Source organism: Narcine bancroftii, chromosome 1 (genome assembly GCF_036971445.1).
Source record: "Narcine bancroftii isolate sNarBan1 chromosome 1, sNarBan1.hap1, whole genome shotgun sequence".
Classification (NCBI taxonomy): domain Eukaryota; kingdom Metazoa; phylum Chordata; class Chondrichthyes; order Torpediniformes; family Narcinidae; genus Narcine; species Narcine bancroftii.
In genome coordinates, this window is record NC_091469.1 from 353,007,539 (window position 1) to 353,022,422 (window position 14,884).

The 14,884-nt window shown below is 40.9% G+C and overlaps 1 protein-coding gene across 3 annotated transcripts in view; it reads left to right on the forward strand.

The window, feature by feature from the left end:
- The first annotated feature begins 327 nt into the window (after window positions 1–327).
- atp2c1 (ATPase secretory pathway Ca2+ transporting 1) overlaps window positions 328–14,884 on the forward strand; it is a 116,214-nt gene continuing 101,657 nt past the window's right edge. The window contains exon 1 of one of the 3 annotated variants that reach the window (XM_069911029.1): window positions 328–434. In XM_069911029.1, coding sequence (XP_069767130.1) covers window positions 417–434 — 18 coding nt within the window. In that variant the 5' untranslated portion in view covers window positions 328–416. Of the gene's footprint in view, window positions 435–535; window positions 554–833; window positions 985–14,884 lie in introns of those variants that run through there. The other 2 variants (XM_069911046.1, XM_069911025.1) reach the window with 2 other exon arrangements.

A 14,884-nucleotide genomic window follows, 5' to 3' on the forward strand; every position in this document is an offset into this window, starting at 1 on the left:
GGGTTTAGATTTTTCTTTTTCTTTATATAAATCAACATGTATTTAATCACTAACTGTAATAATGTGATATATAATTTTTTAAATTTGTTTTATATGTGTTGATCTTAAATATTAAAAAAGGGCTCAAGCTCGAAACGTTGGTTATGTCTCTTTATCTTTGCTACATAAAGTACACTGTTTGACCTGCTGAGTTTCTGCAGGATTGTCTCTTTACTTAAACCACGGGGTCTGCAAACTTTCGTGTTTGAATTCCAAGAAACTTTGATCAGCTGTTCTTTGTTTACATGTTGACCACGACAAAACGGCGCATGCGCAGGACCACTCCTCCACACTCCAGCTTATCAGTATTTTTAATATTCTCTCCTGGTTCAACTAATGGCAACACAGAGAATACTAACGGAGCAAAAAGATAACATATGACAATTTCATCAAAGGTAAATGTAATCTTTGTAATGACACAATGCTGGAGAAACTTCGCAGGTCAAGCAGTGTTCTTTTTCGAGCCAAGATAAAGAGACAGAACCCACGTTTCAGGCTTGAGCCCTTCATTGAGGTAAACGTTAGTTCTTTCTCTTCATCTTGGCTCTATAATGGACACTGTTTGACCTGCAGAGTTTCTCCAGCATTGTGTTTTTACTTCGACCACTGTGTCTGTCGTCTTTTACCAATATGCCCTTTGTGTATTGTACCAAACTCACATTTTTTTCCCTCTGGAGTGGATGCTTTTATAACCTCTTACAGGGCAAAGTCAAACAAAAGCACTCCTTTCCTCAATACAATGGTTGAGAAAGACGCATGCGCGTTAAGGAAAGCTTGCCTGGAGCCCGCGCATGCGTTGTCCGTGCCGGACGTGGAGTGGTGGGGCCGGCGGTAGTTTCCTGTCAGTTGTTCGCGTTCGAATGTTCGTGAGTCGCGAGCGGATTCATCGTTTGAATCGGATGGGAGTGCGAGGCGCGGCGGGCCACTATGCTGCGGTCTGCTGGCGTGAGTCAAACCGGATAGGACGAGGGACGGCATTGGCTGGTGCTGGCGGGTGTCGGCTGAACCCGGCTGGTGCACGGGGATCCCGGTCGGGGCTGTTCTGTGAACTGTGATCAATGCACGTTGAGTTCACCCGGAAAGTGCAGGGAGAAAAATTGGGTGTTTGGTGGCGTAAATGCAGGGGATGCTATCGACGAGAATAGAGGTTTGCTGAGATGAATTGACTGGAATAATGCAGCATAGGCTGTGTGGTGCTGGGGTCAGTCGGATTAATGTGGATTGTAATTGATGTCAATTTGTCCATAATAAATGTATTATGGGATGTATTTTGGGGCAGTGATGATGGGTTACTACAGAATATGATTGAAATGTATGTAATACACGAGCATCAACTGATAATGAGTTGATGGGCAGCAAACCGAGGAGGAATTGTGTCTTAATTTAGATGTCAGACAGTGATGTGATCAGTGTTTGAGCCCCAGTTATTTGCAACATATATTAATGATTTTAACATTGCCTCACATTTTGGAGTGTGGGGCTGCAATGTAGGTGGGTGACTGAAGCTGTGAGGAGATGCAAGCGTGATTGACACAGGTTAGTTGAGTGGGCAAATGCATGGTGGACATGGGGTGGTACTGACTTTCTGAAACTTGGAAGATGTCATTAGGGAAATGGTGTAATATTTGGACATCGAAGCAGTTGGAAAGGGAAATGCTATAATGGTTCGGAGCAGCTCCACAGCGTTTTTATTAAGACACCATCTGGAGTTTTCTGTGCACTTTTGGCCTCCTTATCTCAGAAAGGATTTTCTTACCATGGAAAAAATGTATTGAAGATTTACTAGGCTGATCCCTGAAATGATGGGAATGGTGTACGAAGAGCGATTGACTTAATTTGGCTTCTATTCACTAAAACTTTTTTTTTAAATGAGAGGGTGTCTCAAAGAAATATATAAAATGTTAAAAAGGTAAAAGATGGATGAGATGTAGGAGGATGTTCCTGATGGCTAAGAGTCCAGAACCAAGGGTTAATCTCATTGGATAAAGTGCAGGAGAGCAAGCAGATGATGCTGAACCTGTGGAATTCTCTCTCACAGAAGGGAGACCATATCACTAGATATATTCAAGAAGGAAGTAGATTTCTTAATATTTAAGGTATCGGGAGACATGGACAAGGTACTGAAATTGATCATCAGCAATGATTTTATTGAGTGATGAATCAGGCCTAAAGGATTGAATGCCCCACATTATATCTTCTTGGTTTCCAATACAGTTAGATGCAATAGTACAGGATAACATGTAGACTGTAATAAATATATGCCAGGGTCAGGAATAATATTTGCAGCAATTTTGAATGATATAGACATTGGTGGTGAATTGAGATAGTGTGTTCAATGTTATAGCCAGTATTGTAGACTTTAAAAAAAAATGTCTAGCATGTGAATAGGGCTGCAATGTGCTGTAAAATGTCTGCTGGCTTGAGTGGACCTGATTAAGAATGGATTTAATATAGACGGTAATGTTTGCAATTTTGAGAGCCAACCTCATTCTATAACATTACTCCTAATACAGTGCCTTCAAGGATATAGAAACCGTGCTATAGATTAATAAATATCTGCTAGTGTGAGTGATGTAGGCTGTGTAAATGCTGTGGCATGAACTTGGATAATGTATATTGCAATGTGGTGAAATGCAGACTGAAACTCTACAGATGTAAGTAGGTTAAAATATACTGCAATATTAGAAATAGAATTTGAACAACATCTCTGAGGACCTGTCCTGGAGCTTCCACGTTGATGCAATCACAAAGAAGGCTCGCCAGTGGCCATACTTTGTGAAGTGCCTAAGGAGGTTCAATATGTCGCCAAAGACTCTCATAACCTCCACAGGTGTACCATGGAGAGCATTCTGGCTGGTTGCATCACTGCTTGGTTTGGAGGTGCCAACTCTCAGGACATGAATAAACTCCAGAGGGTTATTAACTCAGCCTGCAACATAACCGGCACCAGACTTCACTCCATTGAGGACATCTACATGAGGTGGGGTCTTAAAAAGGCAGCCTCTATCTTCAAAGACCCCCACCACCCAGGCCATACCCTCTTTACTCTGCTACCATTGATGAAAAAGTACAGGAGCCTAAAAAAGGGCACTCAACGGCACAAGGACAGCTTCTTCCCCTGTTGCAATCAGATTCCTGAATAATCAGTGAACCAAAGACACTGCCTTACTTTTCGTCCACTATTATTGTTACTATTTTATTTATAAGATGGTTATAATATTAATATTTAATCTATGATACTGCAGCAAAACACTGAATTTCATGACTTGTTCATGACAATAAATTCTGATTCTGAAATAAACTTCAGGCAAGTACTTGTAGAGTTATTGTCACAAATGTGTGGGGTCCTGAAGAAATTTGGAGAGCTGTCTGACAGACTAGTCAAGCAACAGCTGACTTCAAAGCATTCTTAGAATAATTCTGACATGACCTTATGCCAGATGATTTTGCAATCTCTGTGTATGCCTTTTTGTATCAATGTGATGTTTGGTCATGGTTTGGTGATGGGAAAGAATTTCCTGAAGTTCACCTCATTGATATCCATATCCCATGAAATCGCATGGTATTTGGTTGAAAATGGGCAAGGAAGCTTCCTCCTGACTATGGCCTACTAAGCTTCCTTGACTGATAAATCAATGCTCCTGTTTTGAATAACATATGTTAAAAAAAACAAGGACACAAATTGTACTCTGGGTGGGTATCTTAAATGTTTCCCACTAAGAGTGGCATCATCACAGAGCTGTCCTGATGCTGAAGATCATAGGTTCTAGATAGGTTTGTAGTAGACGGAGTGTAAACTTGTACAAAGGATAAACCCACCTGACCTTTTCCAATTTACCTGTGACAGCTGCATCTTCAGTAATGGCATTTGATAGTTTAAGAAGGTGTCCCTTTATTTCCATATAGACTATCAAATGCCATTACTGAAGATCATTTGGATGAAATTGGGCAGATCAAAACTAGGCATCTGAGACATCGTGGATTGTTAACCTCAGAAGAAATATTAGAATCTGTAATCTCATGGTTTAAGTATCCTTCACTCTACATTTTGCTATCAAACCAGGGGATCACTCCTGATTGAATGAGGTGTGTTAAAGGTCACGCTTGGAGCAGAACTAGGCTGGCCTAAAACAAGATGTGGCACTGCTTTGCAGGACTACATGCATGTTAAACAGCATGCAGTAGACCAAGTTAAGCAATCACACAAACAATAGTTCAGAGGAAATGTCTACAGTCCTGCAACATTGATGTGTGAATGGTGGTGGAAAACTGAACAAGAGAGGAAACTCCATTGCATCCCTGATCTCAAAGATGAGGCTGATGCATTTATAGTAATGATCTGCCAGAATTGCTAAATAGATGGATGATACATTTTAGCTTCTTCCACAGTCCATTACCATCAGAGAAACCAATCTGTGGCCAGCTCAGTATTTTGTCATATGAACCAAGGTGGAGTGAATTTTTTTTTTTCCAAGTAGTTCTGCTAGACATATGATGCATCATACAGTAAATAAAATAGTACTCAAGTAGAGTTATAGGGGAGGGTAGTAATGAGTAAAAACTCAAGTGCTCGTGGAACTCAGTAGCATTCATGGGAGGTAAACGATATATTCCCAATGTTTTTGTCCTGAGCCATTCTTCAAGGTAAAAATAAAAAGCAGGCAGGCACCTGGATTAAAGGAAAGGGTGGAGGAGGAGTACAGACTAACAGACAATAGGCTCCTCCTATGCATAGAACAGGAGAGAGGAAAGGTGAGAAATTATTTGGGGGGGGGGTTTGTTTGGCACTGTGACTGCAGAGCTGAGAGAAAGATAGAAGGAACAGGAAAGTGAGAGAGACAGCTAAAGGAAAGGAGACATATGGATAGATTAGGGGTGTGGCTAGCAGAAACCAGAGAATTCAATGTTAATGCCATCCATTTGGAGGGTACTCAGATGGAATATGAGGTGTTGTTTCTCTAATTTGCAGGTACTCTCAGTGCATGAAGCCATGGATGGAGAAATAATCAAGGGGATGGGGTGGACAATTGATATGGGAAATCCACTATTGTGGCTGACAGAGCTGAGTTGCTTAATGAAGTGATCTCCCAGTCTCCGTCCAGTGTCATATTTAGAGGAGACCATATTTGGAGAACTGGATTCAGTAAATGATTCCTGCAGATTGAAAAGTACATTGTTGCTTCATGTGGAAGGACTGATTGGGGCCCCAAATGGAGGTGAAGAAAGACATGTGGGTGGTCACAGGGGTAGATGCCAATGGGGTGAGTAGTAGAAAGGGAGGAGTGGATGAGGGAGTCATGGAGGGAATGGCCCCTGAGGAAGGCAGAGAAGGAAAGATGTGTCTCGTGGTGGGATCATGTAGTAGGTGGAGGAAATGGCAGAGGATGATATGTTGGATACAGAGGCTTGTTGGGTGGTAGGCAAGAACAAAAAGAATCCTGTCCTTGTTGCATGTGGGGGTCAGGGCAGATGTGCAGGCAATGGTCAAAATGCAGGTGAGGGGAAGCCATGATTTTTTTGAAGAAGTACATTTCAGATTCAGATTTCAGATTTATTGTCAGAGAACAGACATGAATGACATCACATACAACCCTGAGATTCTTTTTCCTGTGGGCACAACTGAATTACCATGAATTGATAGTGCAAAAAAACTGTACACAGCATATACATATAAAGAACTGTAAACAGATAATGAAGGTAAACAAACTGTGCAATACTGAGAGAATAATAAAGAAAATCAAGTGCATAAGAAAAGGTTCTTAAATGAATCCCTGATTGAGTTTGTTGCTAAGGAGTCTGATGGTGGAAGGGTAGCAGCTGTTCCTGAACCTGGTGGTATGAGTGGCACCTATACCTCTTTCCTGATGGCAGCGTGTGCTAGATGATGATTACTGCTGCTCTACCCATGCTCTTAATGGTGAGGAGGGCTTTGCCTGTGATGTCCTGGGCTGTGACCACTACCTTTTGCAGGGCTTTACGCTCAAGGGTATTAGCACACTTTCCACCACACCTCTGTTGAAATTTTCAAGGGTTTTTGATGTCATACAGTATCTCCACAAACTCCGAGTAAGTAGAGGCACAGACGTGCTTTCTTCATGATGCCATTGGTGTGTTGGGTCCAGGAAATATCCTCTGAGATAGTGACTCCAAGAACTTAAATTTGCTCACTCTCTTTACCTCTGATCCCCCATTGATCACTGGATTGTATACCTCTGGTTTTCCTGAAGTTAACAATCAGCTCCTTAGTTTTGGTGACATTGAGTGCAAGGTTATTGTTGGTGCACCATTCAGCCAAGGTTTCAATCTCCATCCTGTATGCTGACTCATCTCCTTTCCTTATAAAACCCACTATTGTGCTATCATCGGCAAATTTGTACATGGTGGTGTTGTTGTACCGAGCCACACAGTCATCAGTATCAAGTGAGTCGAGCAGGGGGCTAAGAATGCAGCCATGTGGTGCTCCGGTACTGATGGAGCTTGTGGAGAAAATGTTCTTGCCTGCTTTCACTGATTATGGTCTGGAGATGACGAAATCCATGATCCATTTACACAGTGGGGTATTAACTTCCAGGTCTTGGAGTTTGCTATTTGTTTTGAGGGGATGATCTGGCATGGAAGAGCTCATCCTGAAAGTAGATGCAACAGAGACGGAGGAATTGAGAGGAAGGAATAGAATCCTTATGTGGGAGAAGGTGTGAAGAGGTGTCATTAAGGTAGCTATGGGAGTTGGTGGGTTTGTAGAAGATCTTTGTTGAGAGTTTATCTCATGATGGAAATAGTGAGATTGAGAAAGGGGAAAGAGTTGCTTGAGATGCTTATGTCACACCAGCAACCTTCCACTCAATGTTAGCAAAACCAAGGTGATGGTTATAGACTTCAGGAGGAAGTAACAGCATATAACTAGTGCCAATATTCCTTTAAATTACAATTTTTTAAATAAATAAATAAATGTTGTGAGGGAAGAGAAAGTGAGGTAGTGTCTGTGGTTCATTGTCCATTCCAAAATCTGATCATAGAGAGGAAGAAACTGTATTTGTACCACTGGGTGTTTGTCTTCAGGTTTCTGAACTTCCTTCCTGATTGTCTTCCTTCTTTGGCTTGGCTTCGCGGACGAAGATTTATGGAGGGAGTAAATGTCGATGTCAGCTGCAGGCTCGTTGGTGGCTGACAAGTCCGATGCGGGACAGGCAGACGCGGTTGCAGGGGAAAATTGGTTGGTTGGGGTTGGGTGTTGGGTTTTTCCTCCTTTGCCTTTTGTCAGTGAGGTGGGCTCTGCGGTCTTCTTCAAAGGAGGTTGCTGCCCGCCAAACTGTGAGGCGCCAAGATGCACGGTTTGAGGCGATATCAGCCCACTGGCGGTGGTCAATGTGGCAGGCACCAAGAGATTTCTTTAGGCAGTCCTTGTACCTTTTCTTTGGTGCACCTCTCTCATGGTGGCCAGTGGAGAGTTCGCCACGATCTTGGGAAGGCGATGGTCCTCCATTCTGGAGACGTGACCCACCCAGCGCAGCTGGATCTTCAGCAGTGTGGACTCGATGCTGTCGACCTCTGCCATCTCGAGTATTTCGACGTTAGGGATGAAAGCGCTCCAATGAATGTTGAGGATGGAGCGGAGACAACGCTGGTGGAAGCGTTCTAGGAGTCGTAGGTGATGCCGGTAGAGGACCCATGATTCGGAGCCGAACAGGAGTGTGGGTATGACAATGGCTCTGTATACGCTTATCTTTGTGATTGTAAAAGGGTGAAAAAGGCCTGGCCTGGGTGGTGAGGATCCTTGAAGATAAAGGCTGCTTTCTTAAGACACCGATAAATTGTAGATATCTTTGATGGAGTGGAGACTGATGTCCATGATGGTGTTGGCTGATTTCACGAGTCACTGTCGTCCCGTAACGTCCTGTGCATTGGCACCTCCATGCCAGACAATGATGCAACCAGTCAGAATGTTCTCCATGTTACACCTTAGAAATTTTCAAGAATCTTTGAGGTCATAACAAACCTCTGCAAATTCCTGAGAAATTAGAGGCGCTGGCATGCTTTATTCTCAATGAGATTCATATATTAGGTCCAGGAAAGATCCTCTGTGATAGTGACTCCCAGGAATTTAAATTTACTCACCCTCTCCACCTCTAATCCCGCTAATGATCACACAGCTCTGGTTTTGCCCTTCTGAAATTCACAAACAGCTCCTTGGTTTTGGTAAAATTGAGTGCGAGGTTGTTGCTAGTACACTATTTAGCTAAGTTTCTTTTTTAAATATTTTTATTGAGTTTAACATCTAAATCCTACATACAAAATAATCTAATGTAATAAACAACAGGTCATATCATATACATATCACAAATTAAACATGTAATGTAAATCAAAAACTCATCCATAATTGTTTATTTAACTTTTTTATTTAAGACATCACATTCTATCAATATAACAGTTTATCTCTTTCTCATAATATATCCCAATATAGTTCTGGATAGAAAATAGATAAGACAAAATTAAACAAGTATATAGACAAAGGATAAATTCTATCCTAATTCATGATATGATCCATGAAAACCATATTTAAACCCATGTTTAACTAATTAATGTAAAAAAAGAAAACAAAAATCCTCTGACTTGCTCCTCTCTCTAAACAAGGTTAACTTGTTTTGCCAAATTTCAATCTCCTTCCTGTATGCTGACTCATCGCCTCCTTTTGTACAACAAATTTGTAGATGGTGTTATTGTCACATCAAGCTACACAGTCACAGGTGTAAAGTGACTAGAGCAGGGGGCGAAGAACTCAGCCTGTGGTGCTCTGTAACTGATGTAGATTGTGGAGGAGATGTTCTTACCTATACTCGCTGATTGTGGTCTTGAGGTGAGGAAATCCAGGATCCAATTGTACAGTGGGATGTTGAGGCCTAGATCTTGGAGTTTTATGATCAATTTTGAGGACAGGATGATATTGAGTGCCAAACTGTAGTTAATAAGGAGCATCCTGATGTATCTGTCTTTGCTGTCCAGGTGTGCCAGAACTTTGTGTTGAGTGAGTGAGATGATCTGTAGCAGTGATAGGCAAATTGGAATAGATCCATGTCATTGCCCAGACGGGAGCTGATGTGCTTCAACGCCAGCCTCTCAAAACATTTCATCATTGTGGATTTGAGTGCCACTGGTCGTTAATTATTTAAGCAGATCACCACAATCTTCTTGAGCACAGGTATGATTGAGGCCTGTTTGAAACGGATGGGAACCATCCCCTCCCGAAGTGAGATATTGGCAAAAAAAACACAAAATGCTGGAGAAGCTCAACCGGTTTAACAGTGTCCTTTATGTAGCAACGTGGAAATACATATTACACTTAAAAGTGTAATGTGATATGTTATTGGTGGTCTAACTGTGTGGCTATTTTGAACCAGTTTAGGCTCTGGATTAATGCCAGTGATATTTTGTGCTGGTATGTATTTTCAATGACAATGACTTTGTACTTTAAAAAATGGCATAAATTTGTAAATTTTCCAATTGTTTTCATCATCCTCAACACAGATAACTTACAAAAATGCCTATATTTAAAAATACTCTCAAGATAAAATTTGAACTTTTTTTCATTTGATGCATTTCTTGTCCGCAAAGGAGGCCACAATGAGTGAATGAGTTTTGAATTTGGGGTAAAAGAGCAATTCACATTGATCTATAATCACATGGAAATGATCTTCATTAATTGTTCCAAGTTATTTCCCTTCTATTAAATATATGTATTTTATCTTCTTGCAAAAAATGTTTACTTCTAAAGATAATTGGGGAAAATAAAAATTGTAGAAGTTTCATTTTAGCTGTTTGGTTTTTCAGAATTGTTTCAATGACGTGGTCGTGTGATTTATTGAAGTACAAGGATTTGTCTTAAATGCAGCGTGTTTTGAAGTGAGTAATGCATTTGTACAAAACTAGGATGGAGTGTGTCCGATCATATTCCATCACAAAGTGCATATGCAAGTATAATTCACTGGTACAGTAAAACTCCTGGTATTTGGCACTATGGGGATTGTTAGATGCTGGATAAGTGTATTTTCTGGTTCAGGATCTTGAGGTTTTGCAGAAGAGATTTAACGGAATGTTGCCTGATTTAGAGGATATGAATTATGGGGAGAGATTGGGCAAGCATAGACTGTTTACCCTGGAGCATAGGAGGCTGAGGGGAACAAAATAGAGCTGTATAAAATCTTGAGAGGCATTGATAGGGTGGGCAGTCAGAATCTGGATGTGACAGGTTACATGATGGGAGGGAAAGATGAGCTCGTAATCAAGTCGGCCATAATCTTATCAAATGGCGGAGAAAGTTTGAGGTGGAATTACCTACTTCTGCTCCACATTCATAGTAATACAGCATGGAAATGGGTCCTTTGGCCCAACTGGTACACACTGATCAAAATGTCCCATCCACAGTCATCCCACCTGCCTGCATTTGGCCCATATTGCTCAAAATCTATCCTATCCATATATCTGTCCAAATTTTTTCTGAAACATTTTAATAGTACCTGCCTCAACCACCATGCCTTAGATGGACTCAGCACCCTTTTTTTTAAAAAAAAGCTTACCTGTCATGTTCTCATTGAATTACTTCCCCTTTGCCTTAAACCTACAGTGCCCTCCATAATGTTTGGGACAAAGACACTTTTTTTCCTTTGCACCTTTGCTCCACAGTTTTAAAATTATAATCAAACAATTAACATGTAATTAAAGGGCACATGCCAGAGTTTATTGAAGGTTACTTACATACATTTTGGTTTGACCATGTAGAAATTACAGTACTTTTTATACATAGTCCACTCATTTCAGGGCACCATAATGTTTGGGACATTTGGCTTCACAGTCGTTTGTGAGTTCTCAGGTTTATTTAATTGCTTAATTGATGCAGGTATAAGAGAGCTAGGCTTGCTTCTAAGCTTTTGAACACCCTTGTAGTCTGTATTGCCATTTTTCAACATGACCAGAGTTGTACCAATGAAAGCCATCAGCAATGGAGGTCTTTCTTGAAATACCATTCCTTTGCGATTACTGAGCTCATCAGTAAGCGCTATCTTCTTAATTATGTTCCAAACCATTAAATTTGGTCATCTAAAGGCTTGGGTGATGTCTTTTAGTAATTTATTCTTGTTTTTCAGCATTTGTAATGGCGTTGGCGCAGCTCTGGTCCTTGTCTTGAAAAATGGCAACTATAGATGCCAAAGGTGATTGTTTAGAAGCAAGTCTACCTCTCTCGTACCTGCACCAACGAAGCAATTAAACATATCTGAGTACTCACAAACGCATGTGAGGACAAATGTTTCAAACATCATGGTGTCCTGAAATGAGGGTACACCCAACCCCAACCAACCAATTTTCCCCTGCAACCGCTGCAACCGTGTCTGCCTGTCTCACATCGGACTCGTCAGCCACAAACGAGCCTGCAGCTGACGTGGACATTTACCCCCTCCATAAATCTTCGTCCGCGAAGCCAAGCCAAAGAATTTCTACATCTCTCTGACCTCTCCCACAAAGCCAATGATTTATCCATTTTACTACCTCATCCTGGATACCATGCTCCCCACCTACCCTCTCAACATCGACATGATCTACCGGGATCATTGTCTGAAGAAGATGTGCAAAATTATTGAGGACCACTTCCACCCTATATGCATCAGCATATTTCAGATGCTCCCATCAGTTAAGAGATACAGGAGTATCAAAACCAACATCACCAGGCTGGGAATAGCTTCTTCCCACGGGCAGTGAGAATGCTGAACGACCAAAGGAACTGCTCATTCTAACCATCCAGAGACTCTTGCTTTCTTGAAACTATTTACTTATATAGATGACGTACTTGTCTTGCATATGTATTGTTTGTCTGGTTGTATTGAAGACCAGAAAATGATGTTTTGTTGGGATGCACTTGTACAATCAGATGACAATAGTTTGACTTGTCAAAGGCCTTACTAACATCAACGGTCTTTCCTTCATCAATGTTCCTGGTAATCTGGGAAAACTCCATAGGATTGGTTAGACATCAGCTATGACACACAAAGCCATGTGGACTATTCCTATTCAATCCCAAGTACTTGTGCATCTGGTCTCTTGGGATACTTTTAACAATTTATCCATCCCTAATGTCAGAATCATCATCTTGTAATTTCTCAGATTATTCTTTGAGCCTTTCTTAAAGAAATTAATTATCCTCCAATTCTCCGGGACCTCACCCGTTACAACTGATGTTAGATATACCTCTGCCAGGGCTCCTACAATATTTGCTTGAGCCTCCTCAAGGCTCAAGGGAGTATCATGTCAGACCCTGGGGATTTATCCACCCTTATTTGCCTCAAGACAGCAAGCACCTTCTCCTCTGTTGTTCAGGGTGTATGGCCTCACTGCTGCTTTGCCTCAATTCTGTGGAGACTCTGTCCTTCTCCTGAGTAATTGCTGCTGCAAAAATACCATTTAAGGTCTCTGCATCTCTTTTGGCTCTGATCTTCAATAGGACCAATTTTGTCCCTTGATGTTCTTTTGCTTTTAATATTTCTGTAATACCCTTGAGATTTTTCTTCACCTTGTTTACAAGAGCTACCTCGTGCCTCCTTTAGGTTCTCCTTGAGTGTTGCACTTGTACTGAATTACCTAATTTGTTCCTTGCTGTGTGCATTTCTAATAAGCATGCTTTAGAAAGGATGTGAGTAAGCTAGAGAGAGTGCAGAAAAGATTTACAAAGACTTTGCGTTATGAGGAGCAACAGATCAGCTGGGACTGACCCAGGTGTGAAGGAGGTTTAGGGGCAAACATCAGAGGAGAATACATAAAGAGGATGTTGGTTTGTTCTCCATAGTAGTGGTATCTTCAAGCTCTCCACTGGCCACCGTGACAGAGGTGCACCAAAGAAGAGGTACAAGGACTGCCTAAAGAAATCACTTGGTGCCTGCCCCATTAACCACCGCCAGTGGGCTGATATCGCCTCAAACCGCGCATTTTGGCTCCTCACAGTTCGGCGGGCAGCAACCTCCTTTGAAGAAGACCGCAGAGCCCACCTCACTGACAAAAGACAAAGGAGGAAAAACCCAACACCCAACCCCAACCCACCAATTTTCCCTTGCAACCGCTGCAACCGTGTCTGCCTGTCCCGCATCGGACTTGTCAGCCACCAACGATCCTGCGTGGACATTTACCCCTCCATAAATCTTCGTCCGCGAAGCCAAGCCAAAGAAGAAGGGGAATCTTCCAGCAAGAAGGATGAGGCTTTAAGGTGTGAGAAGGAAAAGGACAATAAAGGCTTCAGGGACAAATTTATTCACCAGACAAGCAATCAGAAGAAATGGTAGGGATGGGTACAATTACACCATTTAAAAGACATTTGGATAGCCTCATGAACAGATGCAGACAAATACGACTAGCTCAGGAAGGGATCTTGATCAGCATGGGGCCCTTGGTTGAAGAAATTGTTTCTGTGCTATGTAACTTAACTCTATACTGAAAAGGTAAATTAAGAAAGAGATATTAAGCATATTTAATTTGATTTTTAAGTGCAGGGTGTACACTTGAAGGTAATCACAAGTGACAATCCAGCCATACATATTTAAAAGCAAATTTGACCTGATTAATTTAATTCCACTCTGTTTGAATTTCATTAAATGGGGTGCTCCAGTTTGTGATTTACATTAACAGGGAAGCTATTGTTAATCAAGCAACGAGGTTTGAAGACATTGACTTAACTGGTAGCTTTCAAGATAGATTTTCCCCATGACATTTGTGTGTTACAATTTAGTCATAAAAAAGTTTTAGACTTCATGGAGTGTGGAACAAGCTGTCAGCTGAAGTGATGAATGTGGGCTCAATTTTCACATTTAAAAAAAATTTGCACTGGTACTTACTTGGGAGGGGTATGGAGGATATGAAATGGGTGCAGGTCAGTGGGACTACACAGAATATAGTTTTTGGTACAGAATAGAAGGGCCAATGAACCTGTTTTCTGTGCTCTATGGTTTTATGACAGTTTGAGATTTTTTTTGTAAAATTATTTAAATATTGTAGATTTTTTGTTTTTGTTTCATTAAGCCATGATATTTGACAAATGTTTGTACTACAAACCAATTAAGAGGTATTTATGAGAATGCACTTAGACTGCAGAATCCTTTTTAAAAGGTAAATTGTGTGATGACAAACATTTTATTTGCAACATTCAACTTCAATTTATTTATCCTCTGATTCCACAAGCACAATCTGATGAAACCGTATCCTCTGGTCCTTGCACGGTTTTCAATGGAAATTTTAATGATCACTATATCTCTGACTCTGTACAAAGTGTGGTTTACAATAATAGATTGTCCTACGTACCATGATTTCAATAATTTGAAGTTACAATTGAGCACAATATTTGTACAGAAATTATTCTGTAAAATAATCTTCTGGTTAATGGACATAATTGTTGTTTGTCTGGCATTTCAGCTTAACCATGGGATATTGCAACTGCTGAATTGGCCCTTTTTTGCTAATATTTTGCAGTAGATTAAATCTTCCACATAATAAATTTAGAGATCAAACTGTTGATAGTCTTATACAAGATGTAGTTAATATGCTAAGCAATATTGAAGGTATCACAATGGAAGGTTTTAATGCAGTAACGAGGGGAAAATTTGTCACATTATACTTGGTACAGTGAGAAGGGTTCTTCTGCAAGCAGTCTAATAAATCAACTCTAATATTTAGGCAGCAGTACAAAGAGAGTATAGAGTTACAATGAAAAAAGATCGATTAGTACAAAGCAAGGATTTAAAGAGACAAGACTCTGCAGAAAGAAGCTGATTGGTGCAATTGAGGTCAGGTGACCCGAGGAGCAGCAGCAAAGATT